The sequence below is a fragment of the Panthera leo genome, chromosome B3, assembly GCF_018350215.1.
Source record: "Panthera leo isolate Ple1 chromosome B3, P.leo_Ple1_pat1.1, whole genome shotgun sequence".
NCBI classification, from domain to species: Eukaryota; Metazoa; Chordata; class Mammalia; order Carnivora; family Felidae; genus Panthera; species Panthera leo.
Window position 1 is genome coordinate 71,269,810 of NC_056684.1, and position 17,125 is coordinate 71,286,934.

Below are 17,125 nucleotides of genomic sequence, written 5' to 3' on the forward strand. Positions count from 1 at the left end.
TGATGAGGCAGTAAAACATATGAGGACTTATCTGTGGTGTCACAAAGGCTCCCCTTACTTCAGCATCACCCTGGGCCTTGGGAGCCAGGACTTGTTTCGCTTCAGAATTGTTGATTAAAGGGAATTTAGTGCCCTTCATGTTGGGAATGCAGAGGGAATGGCTAAAGGCAAGATGGGTATTACTTTTGTGCTACATACCCCCTTTAGTATCCCTTTCTCAAAACTCTCTATCATTACATTCCCAGCTTCCTTTCTCTATCCAACTCTCCCTTCTGTGGCCCTTGGGATTGGATCTGTCTCCTTTATTCCCTCATTTCATTCCCTCTAATGTCTCTCTGTAGCTGCAGAGAAATGACACAAATCTACCCTCGGTTATCTTTCTAGGAAGTCCAAGAGACACTTGTTTGGCCCTTTGTAGCCAGGCGGGCTTGTGCAGTTGAAGGGGCTGAGGTGACAGAATGAGACCATGAAGAGGAAGCCTATCAGGACCAGCCCACCAACGGAGTGAAGACAAGGAGGTGAGTTCTGGGGACTGTGAAGACAGCAGCCCTAAAGCAACAGAAGATGGACAGTGCTGGGGTCAGGCTAGGTGAGATGAGAATGGGGCATTAGTAGCCTTGGAAGCCAGGCTGAGAAATTTAGGTGTAAAGCTACAAGAAAAATGAAAGGAAAAAAAAAAAAAAAAAAAAGCTCTCTGTGGTTTGGGAACAGAGAAAGGACATTACAAAGACTCAATGTTTTAAAATGTGAAATCCCTTGCCTATCATCATCATGAGGGACCTCAGGCTGCACATTATGTCAAAGGGGTGACAGGCTTTGAGGGTGGGAAATGCCAGTAGTTAGGAGTCTCAACTCTCGATGACATCTCCACATTTGACATCTTTCAGACTTCACAGTATGATGATTAGATACGCCCTGGGAGCTCCCGATTCCTTCAGAGAAGTGGAAAGATTTGCTCTTAAGAGTCTTTAGAGGATGGTCCTGGCCTAGAAAGAGGTATCTACTATGGCTCTTTGCTCTTCTCTTCTGGTGAAGGAAGAAGTCTGTACTAAATTCTGAACGAGGCTGAATTTGCGTTTTCTTTGCATATTACCAAAAAACTTTGCCAGAGCTTGAATAGTTATTGTCTCTGGGGCTGACATGCCCATCACCCAGAGCTTGACTCTACAGTAGGACTGTACTGTAGGGAAGAAGTGACTCAAATGGAACTAAGTTGGAACCAAGAAGAGACCCGATGGACCGCTCTGCTCTGGAGAACCTGTCCCACGTGTGATGAGTGGCTGGTAGCACCAGCCTTGCCACATAGAACTATCCCCAGAATGGACCCCAGGGAGCATACCTCTCCTCCAGGGCTCCAGGTTCTCCTCCTACGGAGAAGAAAACTCTGGGTCCCAGGCATTTCCCTCTATCACCTTCTCCTCTGGCTGCCAAGAGAAAATTGAGTGCTAACTACACACCTATTTGGCCAAGCTCATAGTGACTATTTAAGCAGGCACCATACTGACAAGGAAAACCCAGCTGAAAGATATAAAACTATCTGCCCTAATGCTGCATATTGGTTGATTGTCAGAGTCTTGCAGTTAATAAAATGAGAATCCTGCACATGATGTGAAAAGCATTAGGAAAATTGATATATTAAGAGTGCTGTACAGTAAGAAAAGTGTTACAGTGATGTAAAATTTGCTATACATGTATTTATTTAAAATCAGGACATTAAAAGAGTGGTCTCAGGATGGAGGGAACAGGAACACAAAAGCACCCACTAAGGAACAAGATAATTGCCCATACTTTGTGTAGAGTGTTGAACCCTAAAACTTACAAATAAACAATTGGTAGTGAAAAAAAAAAAAAAACCAATACAACATCAGAAACAAGATCGAAGACTAACCCTGCCTAGTACTTGGCAGAGATGTCCTGTTTCCCATCTTTCTACCTGCTCTATTTCTCCATGGCTTGCATCCCTCTCCCACAGTCCCAGGGAATCAAGACCATGCTGAGTAAAAATTGCAATAAGAGCTTTATCATTCCATCTGTAGCAACTTGTGACATAGATAGGGACAAGGATGGAGGAATGGAGCTTGCATAGGGCCGGAGCTGTTGACCGAGGGCAACAGCTAAGCCAAAAAGCATCTTTTTCTTCTGGCATCTTTTGGAGGACAGGCAGCACCTGGTTGCATGGGTGGGTGCTCACATTTGTGAGCATGGATGCACACACTTATTTGAAAAACGGAGATAATAATATCCCCTATGCTCATTCATTATTTCTCTGAATAGTCTCAGAGGCAGTACAATTAACTTTCAATTATCAGTATTGGTTTTGGGCCTTTTCTCTTAATTTTGTCAGGTTGGATGGACTCTGCTTCTTGGCTTAATAGCTGAGCTAGGATAGAATTTGGTCTGGTTCCAAGAAAGCGTGTGTGTGTGTGTGTGTGTGTGTGTGTGAGAGAGAGAGAGAGAGAGAGAGACAGAGACAGAGACAGAGACAGAGACAGAGAAGTGGGGCAGAGAGAGAGGGAGAGAAAGAATCTGTACTCCAGGATCAGTTATAAATTTTAATTGAATTCACAATTTTGCATTTTTCATTCCTCCAGTTAGTATAGATAACCAAGAGTTTGCTATATTGCTGAAATGGTAGATACGGATAATAGAAGGAAATAAACAATAATGAGAATAAGGATGTCTTTCTTTAGAGAGACTCTGGTCTCAAAGCCCTGTGGGATTTACAACTTGGAGCCACTAACTAACCAGCTCATCAGAGAATGACCTGTCAGCATTGCCAATATTTTCTTTAATGAGGTATTGCTGTGGTATTGGCACCTGGCGAACTGTTTGTCCATAGTAAGCTGGCACATAGTGGTCTCCAGACGTGTGCTCCTAGAGCAGTTGATGCCAAGATTCTGTCCACACTTGCAGCTGGAGGCCTTGGGGACCCCGTGCATCACTTCCATGGAGCCATGGATGAAGTTATTGCTCAACCTGCATGACCCATTAGCTTCGGAAACTTTTCTCCAGACCACCACGTCATTGCAATACTCTTTGTCGTTACCTGGGCTGTCTCCTCCGGGGAAGCTATAATGTAATCTTCTGAATGTCAATAATGAGGAAGACAAACTATCCTTGGACGTACTGGCACTAGTATTTTTATGTAACAGAGTCAAGTTCATTAATACCTCACTAGTCCGTTTTTCTTGGTCCCTGTTTGCCACATCATAGTACATCTCTTCCCCCGAAAATTCTTCGTTAATTATCTCCATTATGCTTTCTGGAGCTCCTGCAAGAACCAAACCCAGGCCGAGGAGCAGCAGAAAGAAAGAATCCATCTCAGATCTGGGGTACTCTCTTCTGCAGTAAAAATAAAAAAGTAAAAGATGAAAATAAGGAGAATATTAATGAGATAGTTCTCTTTTCCTCAGGGCAGTTATTCCCAGGATTGACTCCTGCATGTAAGTTCAGGCTCCTTCTATGGAAGGATGATGGCATGAAAAGATACTCAGCTGTGGAATCTGAAGACCTAGCTCCAAATCCCCGCTTACCCGCTCATACGCAATTTACTTGAACTCCTTTAAGCTCAGTTTCCCCCATGCAGAAAAAACAAAGGGGGGGGGGAATGTGAGAATTGTACAAGATAGTATGTTTAAAGTGCCCCAAACGAAGTAGTTATTTCTCTCTTTTCTCTTTGTCTATAATCTCTTTGGGAGGGACTGTCATCTACATAGTGGTCACAGTAATCTCACCCAACACATTCCTTACTACTTCTGAGTTTCCTACGGCCTCAAAACATGTTATTTCCCCCATCTCTCATTTCTTTCCCCACCACTCGCAGTCATAGAATTTCTCTTTACCAGTTCCTCTGGCAAGTTGGTCCTGCAGAGAAAGAATCCAGCTGGTTACAGGGCTGAGAAGTGAAACTATTTGTTTCCTGGGAGTTTCTGTTATTGGTCTAGCTGAATGAGGAAGGAGGGGCAAGAAAGGGGTAGGTAGAATTGTATGGGGTAGAAGGAGGAGACAACGGGAACCAAGGATGCTCAGAGAATTTAATAAAGTGGGCATTTGGCAATGCCCAGTGGTGGTATCATTGTTTCTTCTTTGAAGAAATCATCCCTGTTTATATTTTAACCCACAGTGATTTGTTTTCAGCTTTTTTGAAACCCCACAGCATAGATTACATTGCACTTCATTTTATATGTTTTTTTTTTACTTTTCAAGTTAGATGATGTATGTAATTCTTTTCTCCCTCTTTTTAGGGTTGAAAATTCCTTGAACCTGGAACTTTGTTTCTGCTCCTTTTTATTTGGTACAGAATCAAACACTGAACTGTATATGTGCTAGTTTCTCAACATTTGTTAACAACATAACATGTAGAAAATCCTCTACTTGAGCTCAATACTGGAAAATTCATCATGAGAATCTCAGAAAAAATGCTTATTCAGGGTGATGATTCCTTCTCTTGCTCTAGAAAGAATTTTTTTCCCTCCCACCACTGAGAGATTCATCCCCTTATATCTCCTGCATTACCACTCTAACCTCCTGACCACTGCTCCTGGCCCCTCCAATTCCTTCAATACACTGCTTTTCTAAAAATACCCCTTGCAATGACACTATTTCAAAAACCTTGAAATATTCCTCATTGCCTACTCAAGGCAATCTAATCCCCTGAGGCCATGTAGTCAAGGCGTTCTTGATCTAATCTCAACCAGCTTCTCAAGGTTTATCTCCCATTATTTTGGTACATGAACCAAATCAGCACTATCCACCCTTCTCCAAATGCACCCTATTCTGTGTCTCCATTTTTGGTCCTTTCTTGAGTGCCTACTCTTTTCCGCCTCTTGAAATCCTTCAAAGCCCAATTCAGATCACATTCTTTCTTTAACACATTTTTCACAACTTATGTCTACCAACTCTATTGTTCACTTCCCTAATCTTCTTATCACTCATTTCCTTTTTTATTATTATTGAAGTATAATTGACATGCAATGTTGTATTAGTTTCAGGTGTACAACATATTGATACGATAATTCTATATAATCATTCCCTTCTTATACCACTCATTTGACATTAACACACATGGACTTGTGGTTTTTATTATATGTAATTTAAAAATGTTCTGTGTGTGAGTTAGAGCAAAGACTCAGCACTAAGAATATATAAGCCTCATAACTGGGTTGATTATTGATAAATGATTAGGAATTAAGTGGATGTGTTTGTGTGTGTGGCTTAAACATAGACTTGCTGCAGATCGAAGGTAGAAGGGAAGAAGGATTTAGATTTTTTTTCTAAATATCCTCTACTATCAACATCAATAATGAGGTGATAACAGGAAAACAGAAAGATACTGGGGAGAAAAATAAAAAGGAAGAGCAAGGCAGAGATTCTTGACTGAAATCATTTTTCTGAAACATCCATTTCAAGTGGATAGAATTCACAGCTACTTGGGTTTGATTGGGGCTTCTAGGTGCCCATTAAAAAAAAAAAAACCCTCCCAAACTACAAATGTCTAAAACATCACAATTCATTTGAATTGGGTTTTGATCCCTATTGAATGAAAATATTCTGAGAATAGATTCCACTGGACAGTCTCAGTTACTAGCACCTTAATGAGAATGCATTTATCTGCAAAATTCTGTTTCTACTTAGAAGGAGGGGGCTTATGGGAGGAAGGGAAGGAAAAATAGTGAGAAGGAAAAAAAAAAAAAGGACAATATATCCTGGGGAGAGGGGCAGGAAAAGGAATCAGAATTCAGAATATAAAAACAGGGTCTTTAAAGACACATTTCAGTGACTTTAAAATTTTGCCCAAGAAATGATGCTGCTACTTAGACTCTAATAAGTCATCTGCCAGGGACCACCTGTTCCTACTCAGCATCCGAGGGCTCTGCTTCCTTGGTGACATCCAAACTTCCACGAAGACGACGATGACAGTGGGACTCCCATGGAGAAATGGGTAATGAGTAAGCCTTGTCTACTTCCCAGGCTGCAAAGTGTCCTTCATTCACAAGTGTAGATGTCCTCCCTCCCTCAATCAAATCAATCAGTTAGAACTTGACGCTTGCAAAAGACAGAGTTAACAACTAGCACAGGTGTACCTCCTTTTTGGATCTGACCCTGAACTAAGTTCGAATAAATAATGCAATAGTTAAAATCTCTCAACTGAAAAGATGAGAACAGAAAGGGCCCTCTAAAGCTTGTACATAGCTTGTGCCAGCTCTAGCTCACTGTGTTTCTGGCTCTCACAGGATCGAAATGTCATAACTCAGAATTAGTGACCCTGTAACCTGGCACTCAGCTGCCAATTATCCCTTATTTCTCAATACTCCTCAGTACTAACCCTGTCGTCCAACAAGGAGAAACACAATTGTGGAGTAATAGGCCTGGAAACCTCAAAGACTAGCTGGTCCAAGCCCCTCACTTCCCAGGTGAGGGGGCTAATGCTCAGAGAAGAACAGGACTTAATCAAACCCCCAGAATGAGGAACCTCTCCTCTGCATTCTTTGGGCTCACCCTCTAACTCAAAAGACACCCTGCCCATAGCTGGATGTGGGGGAGTTAAACAATCAGTTCCACTGTAAGATCTATAAGGGGAAAAGAGTCAGGAGTTAGGATGCAAATTCTCTATTTCCTCTGCGGATGCAAGCATCCAGGTACTTAGCTCTGAGAGTCTCAATCTCTTCCTGGGAAATCTGGATTCATTTCTCACCACAGTCTTTAAGGGAAATGGTTTCTGACCCATCAGGCAATCCTTCCACTCTCCCTTTCCCCTTCTTTCAAGGCACAGAGGCAGCTGCTAAATGTAAACAGACGCAGCTTGAATTATATATGCCCTCTTCAGAGGAGACCCTCATCAATGACTCCAAATGCCTCCACACCTAGGATCAAGTCTGGGAGCATTGTGAGACAAAAGGAGGCACTCACTCCGGGTACGAAATTTAAGGGGGTACCCAAAAGCCCAGTAATCAAGATAAATACTATTTTAATGCAACACTTAAAAAATATTAATTTAATGCAAAGTAATCTCTGATGAAAAATACCAAAATGTCAAATAATAGGATCTGACCCTGTACTGGCTAACTCACTAATTCATGTCACCTTAAGTCCAACCCTGTCAGATTGGGTCTTGATTTAAAACTCAGATATTTTATTCATCAGAAAATTTTTGCATTAATTTTGATTTTTTTAAATGTTATTTATCCAGGTTACTGGGATTTTGGGCGCCTTTAAACTGTGTACATGAAGTGAGCACCTTGCTCACTTTACCTGAATCCCAGCTCTGCCTCGGATTCACTCTTGGCTCTCAACACGTGACCCAGAGAAAAGGGACAAGAAATTAAAACACATGAAGAGTTTATGATTCAATTCAGTCGAGTTTTTATTATTATTATTATTATTATTATTATTATTCCAGAATGAAATGATTCCAGCTTAGCCGTACCAGCAGGACAGATGAATTACTAGTGGCTACCCAATTCACACAAAGCATTACCCCATGTCCACAGTTGAGGTGTGCTCCAGGGCGAACCAGTTACTGGTACCCCTGAGAGAGGAACCAATATACCAGTACCCCATACAGAAGTTTGCAAGAGAGGAGAGTACCAGTACCCCTCAGACCCAGGTGGTGGTCTCAACTTATTTAACATATCTCTGGAAAGTAACTGGCCCCACGTTATCACAAGTGATAACAATAAACCCCTCCACGGAGGAAATGTGGTACCTGCAGGCAGGGTATCTGGTGCCTCCAATGAGCTGACACACTGTCATTCTGAACTTTGTCAAACTCTGGAAACACAAAGTGGAAGAATGGTTCTGACAAGTCATTTTCTTGGGAGAGGTGCAAACACTGTTGATATTTCGAGGCCTCTCGTGGATGAAAACATGCTCCTTTTTGCAGGTATTGTCAGGTCCCCTGATGACTCTTTGTAAGACCATGTGGTTGCAGTACCTTACAAGAGAGTCACTCTGAGGGTAGTCCACATGCAGATGCTCTATGGTGGACCCCTCTCCTTCCTCATTCTGCTCGTTTTCCCAGAACAAAAGCATCAGGTAAATTATCACCATTAGTATCATCACGGGTGAGATTCCCTTCACATCTGCTGTAAGCCCTACAGAGTAAGAAGAGACAGGACATAGCAGAAGGTGATCAGATTCCTCCAGCCCCATCCCCTGACTTTGCTCCCCCACCCTTGGGATGTTTTACTTGTCTCTGCTAATTAAAATCTCAGGCTCCAGCTGGAGGAACAGTTCCCCCAAGCAAGCCCTTTTGATCTATTTCAGCTCTCAGCGTTTGGCATTGAACTGTTCTCTGGTCATTCCCATTGTGTCGTATTTGTTTTGCTTCTGCAAGCTCCTTGAGATCTTCTGTTTCTCCTGAATCCATCAGAGTACTTAACACAGAGCTGGACATGTAGAAGGATGCTCAAAAGTACCCATGGCTGATTGTTTTATTCCTACTGATGAATGACTTCCTTTATCCTAATTGTCTCAACACTAATTCCATCCACTTCCACGTTTTCAGCACTATTAATCTCTTCTTCCCAGTTCTTCCAATCTCTCCTACCAAGCTAACTCCTCTCACCTTGTGTTTTTTCTGTAGTTCTCACAGGCAACATGTCCTTGTGACCATAGATCTGAGAAAGTCCTTTGTGTCTAGCTGTTCCTTGGCAATAACTGATAGGGAGCCAGGTGAGTGTGGGGAGGGCCAAAGTGAAAAGAGCAGAAAGGGAGGAGCCTGTGAAGAGTGTGCTTGGGTGTCATTGGGAAGGACGAGAAGTTATCTTCAGAGGGAGAGTTACATAAGGCAGGTCCTGAATGTGTCCTCATTAAACAAACGTGGATTTTCCAAAGCATTTATTAAAGTCCTGCTGTGTGTCAGACACACTATCATCTATTTCCCAGATTTGCAGTCAGTCTTTCCTGCAAACCTAGGAAGTAGCTATTATCCCCATTTCATTCAAGAAGAAATGTTGCAGATAGATTACCGTGGAGATAGAAGAGGGCAAGAGGAACAAGAGTCTCACCCTCTTGACACTTAACACTTGAACATCGAGTCCTAGCAAGCCTCATTCCCACGTGGTGTGAAGGACAGAAACAACTCCCTGACATTAAGATTAGCCTTGATCAAGCTCTGGGTTCCTGGGGAAGTATGGCAATGATTCCCAAACCCATTGTTGAACGCTGGAATCACCTGGGCATTTTTAAATGCCACCTTGCGACATTTGGCTTTAACTGGTGTTGGCTGTGACCTGAGCCTGAGATATTTAAAGCTCCCCCAATGATTCTAATATGGAACAAAATTTGGGAACCACTGGCCTATGGTATTCTTGGGAAACTGACATAGGGAACCAGTGGACGAGGGTTTGATACAAGACCGTGGTATAAGACACTGAGAAAATAAGAGCTTTTTTGTTGCTATCATCTCCTGGTCATTTGATATAGAAATGGGAAAATAGACTTAATTTTACTACTTCTTGCCCCAAAGTGATTTCTTTTTTCGAGAGACAGCTACACAGTCTCCTCTTTCTAACTGGTAAGAAGAAAGTGATTTTGGGGTGGAAAATGGTCTGCAATACTGGAAAAGGCTTCAAAGTCTTTCTATACATCAACAACCAAAGCAAAATCCCAGACCATGGAAATGAATGACTAAGGGGTTATTATTTACTTTCCCAAATTTTGCAGAATGGGAGTTCTTTTGGAACTCAAACTGTCCTTTTTGGGATATGTGTTGCACAGTGCCACAAAGATGTAAATGCATAATTAATTACTTCTCGTGACAAAATTTTGCTTTGCACACTATCTGCAGAAACATTTTCATCTTATAAAGAGAAATATATGTATAATTATAGCATGTTCATTATTTCCTGCCAGGACTTCCAAGTACCTGAACTATAGATGCTATATTAAGTTTACAGAAGGGGGAGGCAACATTTGTTACAAAATTTGTCCTCACCTGAGGCAGCTAGACCTGTCTGTACATTTCAGAGTATTACCCTGCAGAAATTGAACAAAGACTGGGTTCACATGTTAAATAATGCTGGCAGTCTGGGAGAAAACACTTGTAATACCTAAAACCAACAAGAGTTAACATCTAGATGTAAAGGACTCCCTCGTGTCAGCAATAAAAAGACAGGAAACTTACAAGGAGAAAAAAATGTCAAAAATTATAAAAGCCAATTTGAGAAGAGAAAGTCAACATGGGTGATGAACAATGCTCAACCTCACTAATAATCAAATAAATAGAAATTAAGATAACTAAGAGATAACAGTTTATAACCATCAAGTTTTCAAAAATTAGAAAATCTTATATTTGGGCTGCCGGCTGGCTAAGTCAATGAAGGATGTGACTCGACCTCAGGGTTGTGAGTTAGAGCCCTAGGTTGGGTATAGAGACTAATTAAAAAAATGAAATATTCAGGGCGCCTGGGTGGTTCAGTTGGTTATACAACCAACTCTTGATTTCATCTCAGGTCATGATCTCAGGGTCAAGAGATCAAGCCCCAGGTTGGGCTCCATGCACTGAGCATGGAGCCTGCTTAAGTTTCTCTCTCTCTCCCTCTCTCTCTGCCCCCTACCCCACATAGACTCTGTGTCTCTAAAAAATAAAATAAATTTAAAAAAAAAATATATATATATATATATTTTAAGAAAATCTTTTATCAAGTGCTGGCAAAAATATTAGTGGGCATGAAAATTGGTGTGGTGATACTGGAAAGTAACCTGGAAGTGTTTAGTGAAATTAAGAATGGGTATACCTGGGGCGCCTGGGTGGCTCAGTCAGTTGAATGACTGACTCATGATCCCAGGCTGGTAGGATTGAGCCCCATAACAGGCTCTGTGCTGAGCATGGAGCCTGCTTGATTGAGATTCTCTCTCTCTCCCTCTGACCCTCTCCCCCACTCATGCTCTTTCAAATTAATTAATTAATTAATTAATTTAGAATGAATGTGTATATGCTGAGCCCTTGTGACCCCATCCTGGGCACAGACTCCACCAGAATTTTTCCAGGTGGAGCACATGTATGGTTGCTCATGGCATGACTGGTAGCAGAGCAGGCCTGGAGGCAACTTATATGTCCCTCTTGAGGGGAATGGATGAGTGAAGATGTGTTGAATACATAAAATAAAATAGTATAAAGCAGTTTCAAAAAATAGATTTATAAATAGCAACATGGATAGAACTGGAAAACATAGTGCCATGTGAAAAATGGTAAGAACCAGAATGAAAGTTCTATTTATTAAAATTTAAAACATACATGCTCCAAAATAATACAATGTATTTTCCAAGGGTATACAATACATAGGATGGAAGAACATGGATTAAATACTCTAGCACATGTGTCCATGAGGGTGAGAGAAATAGAAGCAGTCACAAGGAATAAAAAGAGAAATAATAAAATTGAATAAAACAAAGGAAAGGCCTAGCATAGGCTACAAACAGAATATGATAAACTCAATTTTGTGCGCCTGAAGAGGGAAGGGAGGAAGGAAAGAAGAAAGGATGGAGGGAGGGTGGAGGAGGAGAAGGGGGAGGAGGAGGAGCTAGAGGAGGAAGAAGAGAAAAGGGAGGAGTTGAAGGAGGGAGAGGGGGAGGGGGAGGGGAGGAAGAAGGAGGGGAAAGAGGGAAAGAAGGAGAGGGAGGAGGGGAGGAGGGGAGGAGGGAGAGAGGGGGGAGGGGAAGAAGGAAGGGGGGAAGGGAAAAGGGGGGAGGGGAAAAGAGGGAGGGGGAGGAGGGAGAGAGGAAGGGGAGGAGGGACAGAAGGAGAGGGAGGGGAGGAAGGAGGAGGGGCAGGAGGGGGAGGGAGAGAAGGGTAAGGAGGGGGTAGGGGGAAGAGGAAGAAGAAAAAGAGGAAGAAGGAAGGAAAGGGAGGGAAAACTGGATCTATTTTTGGACTATTGAATTTTTCCTAAGACTCCTCCCCACATCCCAACCCCCTTTGCTGAGCTTTGGGGCAAAAGCCAGGGACTACAGGAGGCACATAGCTGCTGGAAACTAAAATTAGTGTCAGGATGTAACACATCATTTGCAATTCCCTAATCACTCATTTCATCAAATGAATAAGCTGCCCTTCAGGACAGCTGGGGAACTACCCAGCTCCAGTATCCCATGATACCAGGCAAGAGTCTCAAAGTGACAGCAGAGGAAGTGAGCACTTACTCTGGGTGCCTTCAGCTGCTGTGTACGAAGTTCCACTGTGCTGAGGCCACCGCATGAAGAGGACACTTGGATAGAGAGAAGTGCTCAAAGAGCTCTCCCGGTTTTGGCTCTCCCACAGGAGACTGTGGAGGTCATTAGTGTCCTGTGGATGTGGTTGGCTACTCTTGCAAGGCGTCTGCAATTGCCCAATGCTATGCTCAACTTAAGGCTATAGAGCAGGTTGTAGTTTCTAAAAATGGCCACAAAATGTTTTCCATTCCACATTCTCTTCCAGAACCTTGCCACTCCTCTATTAAAAGGTAGAGTTCACAGTCTTTCCTGAGAACTTGGGTGGGCCTTTGTGCCTGCTCCCACTAATTTAGCCTGGTGCAATTAATCCCATCTCTTCTGATGACTTCTGAGACTAGGTCTGCTTGGCCATGGCTCTCTTGGGGCATTCACTCTGGGTGCCTTCAGCCACCAAGTATGAAGTCGGGTAACGTTGAGGCCACTGCAGGGAGATGCCACATGGATAGAAAGAGATGCTCAGATTGCCCCACCTGTTCCAGTTCCCTGATGCTCAGGTCTTCTCAGCCCAGATGCCAGATGGCTGAGTGAAAAAGCCTGTGGGATCATCCAGCTCCAGCCGCCATGTGAGTAAAAACAGGCATGACCTCAAGTAAGAACTGCCTAGCTGAGCTTGGTCAGCCTCCAGATTGAGGGTCAACATAATTCTTATTGTTGTCAGTCACCATTTTAAGGTGATTGTAAAACAGCAAGTAGATCAACAGAATAGAGGGCTCATCACTTTGCTGAATCTCCCAAAGCAAATCTAATTCCACAAGTTTTTAGCAAGTTGTAGATACCACTGAAGTGTTCTTAGGTGTAGAGTATAGGTTATCATACCAACAATAATAAAAACTAGTTTATAAATCTCCATCTGCTGTAAAAACCCCAAAAGTTCCCTTTTGACTCCTCCATCTCTCTCCATTCCTGTCCTGAGAGCCTCCCTTGCTTGATGGGATAGCTCATGAGGTCTCCTGGATTCCACCTTCCCCTCCCTGCCCCCCACCTTCCCATCAATCTACTTATGACCAAATAAAGACCCTTTTCTGAGCATCCAGTCACTTTAAAAGATCAGTGAAGTATAGTAAATAAATATTTTGCTACCTAGCCAATATGAGTCTTATTCTACAAACATGGGAAAGAAAATTACATTTCTTAATTGCTTCTATATAAAGTTGAATCTAATTCTAAGTCTTCTGTCCTACTAAGCTGGGGAGAAATTCAACTTATGCCATTATTAAGTTTCTTTTTTCCTCCCTAGGTAGGGGCCCAGGAGAATCTGGAAGGCAAACAATTCTTGCTCCTTCTCACTATGGGACCTGTACTAGCCAACAGCACCAACCAAGGGAAAACACTCTTCTTAATTTCCCTTATATAAACTCTCTATGTATAGAAACTTTACAAGAATACTTTCAATAACCCAATTTATTACAATTAGCATATTTATTGTTAGAATATATCTTTTAATCATAAATGCTTTTAATAGGAAGGGCCCTTGCCTTATTCCAATCTTTCTTAATATCCTTTATTATTTTTGTTGGCTTCTATATACATTCCCAGGCTATACATACATCCTAATACACAACTGGTTTTGAAAAAATATTAAAAAAAACCAAAACCAGTGGTGCCTAGGTGCTCAGTCAGTTAAGCATCTGACTCTTAATTTCCACTCAGATCATATCATATTCATGAGAGCAAGTCCTGCGTCTGGCTCCGTACTGAGCATGAAGCCTGCTTAAGATTCTCTCTCTCCCTCTCTCTCTCTCTCTCTCTCTCTCCCTCTCCTGATCACGCTCACTCTCTTGTCTAAAAAAATTTTTTTTTTAATTTTTTTAAAAAGAAAAAAAAGGGGTGTCATTATCTAACAGTTCGTGGTTTCGAGCCCCGCATCAGGCCCTTTGCTGACAGCTCAGAGCCTGGAGCCTGCTTCAGATTCTGCATCTCGCTCTCTCTGCTCCTTCCCCACTTGTGCTCTCTCTCTCTCTCTCTCTCTCGCCTCTCAAAAATAAGCATGAAAAAAAAATTACAAAAAAATCTAAAGAGATTATCATTACACATTTCCCAAATGGCGGCTAATGACAGAAAACACAAAGTAACAGCAGTATGAACAAGATGGAAGTTTATTTCTCATGTAAAAGAAAGCCAGGGGTAGTTAGTGCCGGATTGGTGAGGTGCTCCAAGGTGCTGGACTTCTATCCCAGGATGTGGCTTCTACATCACTGTCCAGATGGCCACTTTAGCCCTAGCTAGCATCTCCAGCCAGCAGGGAGCAGGGAGCAGCCAGCAGGGAGAAAGGCACAAAAGGGGAATGGCAGTGCCTTCTAAAGGTACATCCCAAAGTGTCACACACCATCTCCACTTGAATCTCATTGACAATGACTTGGTCACACGGTCATATTCAACTGCAAAGGGTAGCGGCAAACGCTGGATTTATTCTGGGTTGTCATGTGCCCAGCTAAAATTCTGGTTGTTATTACTAAAAAGAAAGGGGGAATAAACACTGGAGGAAAAGCAGGCGCTTTTCCCACTTGCCTTCAGGTAAACAGTGTTCTGGAAAATGGCAATAAGTGCGCTTCAAGAAAATTGTCCTGATCAAAAGCTTCAGAAACATTGTTATCATATTCCTTCCCTTGAAGAGTCACGAAATTCACAAAGCATGAGATTCTGAGAGGCTTGACTAATTTCCTTTGATTTGGAACTTTACAAACTGATTTGAGCATGAAGCTTCATTTGAGTGGCACCACTGTTAGCATCCAAAGGAACAGGGTTCTATGGAATAGCAGTTTGGGAACTGCTGCAAGGCACTAGGAGCCATAGATGGCACCAGAGTGCAAACCAAGGAAACTATAAACAAAGGGAATGTAACTTAAGTAGTCCCAGGTTTTTTTTTGGTTTGGGGGGTTGCCCTTCAATATTCATTTAAAAATAATCCAAACCCCATCACTCACTACTACTAGAATTTTAGTGCCCTTCCCAAAGGCACTTTAGAAGCTCGTTGAGGAGTGCTTTTTAAATTTATAAGTCCTGCATTAACTTCTTTAATGCCCACCAAACACATATAGGGCTGAGAAAAAAATCTTTAACACTAACTCACATGCACTACTTCCAGCAGCCATCAGCAGCCCTTCACTAGAACTCCCTTTGAATGTCCCTTTCCTTGGTCATTCTCATATGGGGTTTGCTTATTCCCCTTATCATCCTCTGCTTTATATCTCCTCTTCCCCAAGGCCTGGGCCCCTCTGTCTTTGTAGTGGTGACCACAGAGTTCCCATAGAGGAGCGTGCAGGAGACAGTGATCATGCCACAAGAGGGCGCTAGGGGCACTCTTCTTGAAGATGGATTTTCTGAGTGCTTTACCTAAAGCTGAGGAAACATGAACTGCCCATAGGAAAGAATGGGAGTGGAGGTTGCAGAGTTATTAGGGAAGGGTTAATGACCTCACCACCAGCCCTTAACCACTCCTTAGTCTGCCCCTGCTTGGCGCATCTGGGTGGATCAGTTGGTTAAGCATCCAACTTCAGCTCAGGTAATGATCTCACGGTTCAGTTCGTGAATTCAAACCCCACATTGGGCTCTCTGCTGTCAGCACTTAGCCCGCTTCAGATCCTGTCTCCGTCTCCCTCTGCTCCTTCTCTGCTCACATGCATGTGCTCTCTCTCTCAAAAATAAATAAACATGTAAAAATAAATAAGTAAGGAAAGAAAAGAAAGAAAGAAAGAAAGAAAGAAAGAAAGAAAGAAAGAAAGAAAGAAAGAAAGAAAGAAAATATATGGTGGCTCAGTTGGTTAAGTGTCAGACTCTGGATTTTGGCTCAGGTCATGATCTCACTGTCAGTGAGACTGAGCCCTGCACTGGGCTCTGTGCCAACAGTGTGGGGGTTGCTTGGGATTCTCTCTCTCTCTCTTCTCTCTCTGTCTCTCCCCATGCTGGCATTCTCTCTCTCTCTCTCTCAAAATAAATAAACATTAAGAAAAAAATGTATAAATATATATAGTGAATGGAGGTGGTTTCTAAGTGAAAGCGTCCCTTTCTTGGCTACTAACTAAAACTACAGAAACCTGGGCCTTACCCTGGACCTACTGAATCCAAGTCTCTGGAGGTAAGGCCCTGGAATCTGCATTTGTAATCAGTAGGCCATCTCTGGTGATTATAATGCACACTGAAATTTAAGGGTCACCACAATAGATGAGCCCCAAATTGGTAAGCAGCATAATACTTTCTAAAGACTTGCAATCCCAGGATAGAACTGACTTTTACATTACAATACAGAGTACCTGGGCGCCTGGATGGCGCAGTCGGTTAAGCGTCCGACTTCAGCCAGGTCACGATCTCGCGGTCCGTGAGTTCGAGCCCCGCGTCAGGCTCTGGGCTGATGGCTCAGAGCCTGGAGCCTGTTTCCGATTCTGTGTCTCCCTCTCTCTCTGCCCCTCCCCCATTCATGCTCTGTCTCTCTCTGTCCCAAAAATAAATAAAAAACGTCGGAAAAAAAAAAAAAAACAACAATACAGAGTACCTGACACCTCAGTCTGAAAGCACCAGTCGGAAAAAAAAAAAAACAACAATACAGAGTACCTGACACCTCAGTCTGAAAGCACCACATCTGGATTCCTGCCCTGCTGCAGAGCTTCCATCCCACAAAGCCTGTGCAAGTGCCTCACGTCACATGACTCAAGCAGCTCCTCAGAGGGCCCCCTCCTTGGACACTGGGAGGGCCTGCCCCCAAATGCACCACACCCTTGGAAGAGGAAGGATTGGTCTGTATTCCTTAGCTGTTGTCCTCAATTACCTGTGTTCTTTCAGCAAATCTGGAGATCATTTCACAGGGATCATAGACGAGCTGGGATGATCTGGGTTCCACCAGGGAGAGAGTTTCTGGGGCCAGGCATAAGTGTGGGAGAAGTGACAGTATGCCTGTGGTCTGGAAGCAGGGCTGGGGGGT

The 17,125-nt window shown here is 42.8% G+C and overlaps 3 protein-coding genes and 1 long non-coding RNA gene across 18 annotated transcripts in view; 1 reads left to right on the top strand and 3 right to left on the bottom strand.

Moving 5' to 3' along the window:
- The window catches only part of RNASE9 (ribonuclease A family member 9 (inactive)), a 172,731-nt gene that overhangs the window by 71,496 nt on the left and 84,110 nt on the right, over window positions 1–17,125 (bottom strand). The window contains exon 4 of one of the 12 annotated variants that reach the window (XR_006203678.1): window positions 14,463–14,588. The exons of the other annotated variants lie outside the window; for them this stretch is intronic. The gene's annotated coding sequence lies outside the window, so the exon portion shown is untranslated. Of the gene's footprint in view, window positions 1–14,462; window positions 14,589–17,125 lie in introns of those variants that run through there. 12 annotated transcript variants of the gene reach the window in all.
- On the top strand, window positions 6–13,470 carry LOC122222276. 4 transcript variants are annotated; one of them, XR_006203684.1, is made up of 4 exons: window positions 6–176; window positions 385–518; window positions 888–996; window positions 13,448–13,470. It is a non-coding gene; the product is annotated as an uncharacterized LOC122222276 (long non-coding RNA). The 4 variants fall into 4 exon arrangements; XR_006203683.1 differs by lacking the exon at window positions 13,448–13,470 and adding an exon at window positions 2,914–3,190; XR_006203685.1 differs by lacking the exon at window positions 13,448–13,470 and adding an exon at window positions 2,691–2,713.
- Window positions 2,691–3,889, bottom strand: RNASE11 (ribonuclease A family member 11 (inactive)). Its single transcript, XM_042942601.1, has 2 exons — window positions 3,843–3,889; window positions 2,691–3,342 (listed from the first exon to the last, which is right to left on the bottom strand). Exon 2 carries the CDS (start codon window positions 3,318–3,320, stop codon window positions 2,721–2,723), a length of 600 nt encoding a protein of 199 aa, XP_042798535.1. The 5' UTR covers window positions 3,321–3,342; window positions 3,843–3,889; the 3' UTR covers window positions 2,691–2,720.
- RNASE12 (ribonuclease A family member 12 (inactive)) lies at window positions 7,621–8,092 on the bottom strand. Its single transcript, XM_042942602.1, has one exon. It carries the CDS (start codon window positions 8,056–8,058, stop codon window positions 7,621–7,623), a length of 438 nt encoding a protein of 145 aa, XP_042798536.1. The 5' UTR covers window positions 8,059–8,092.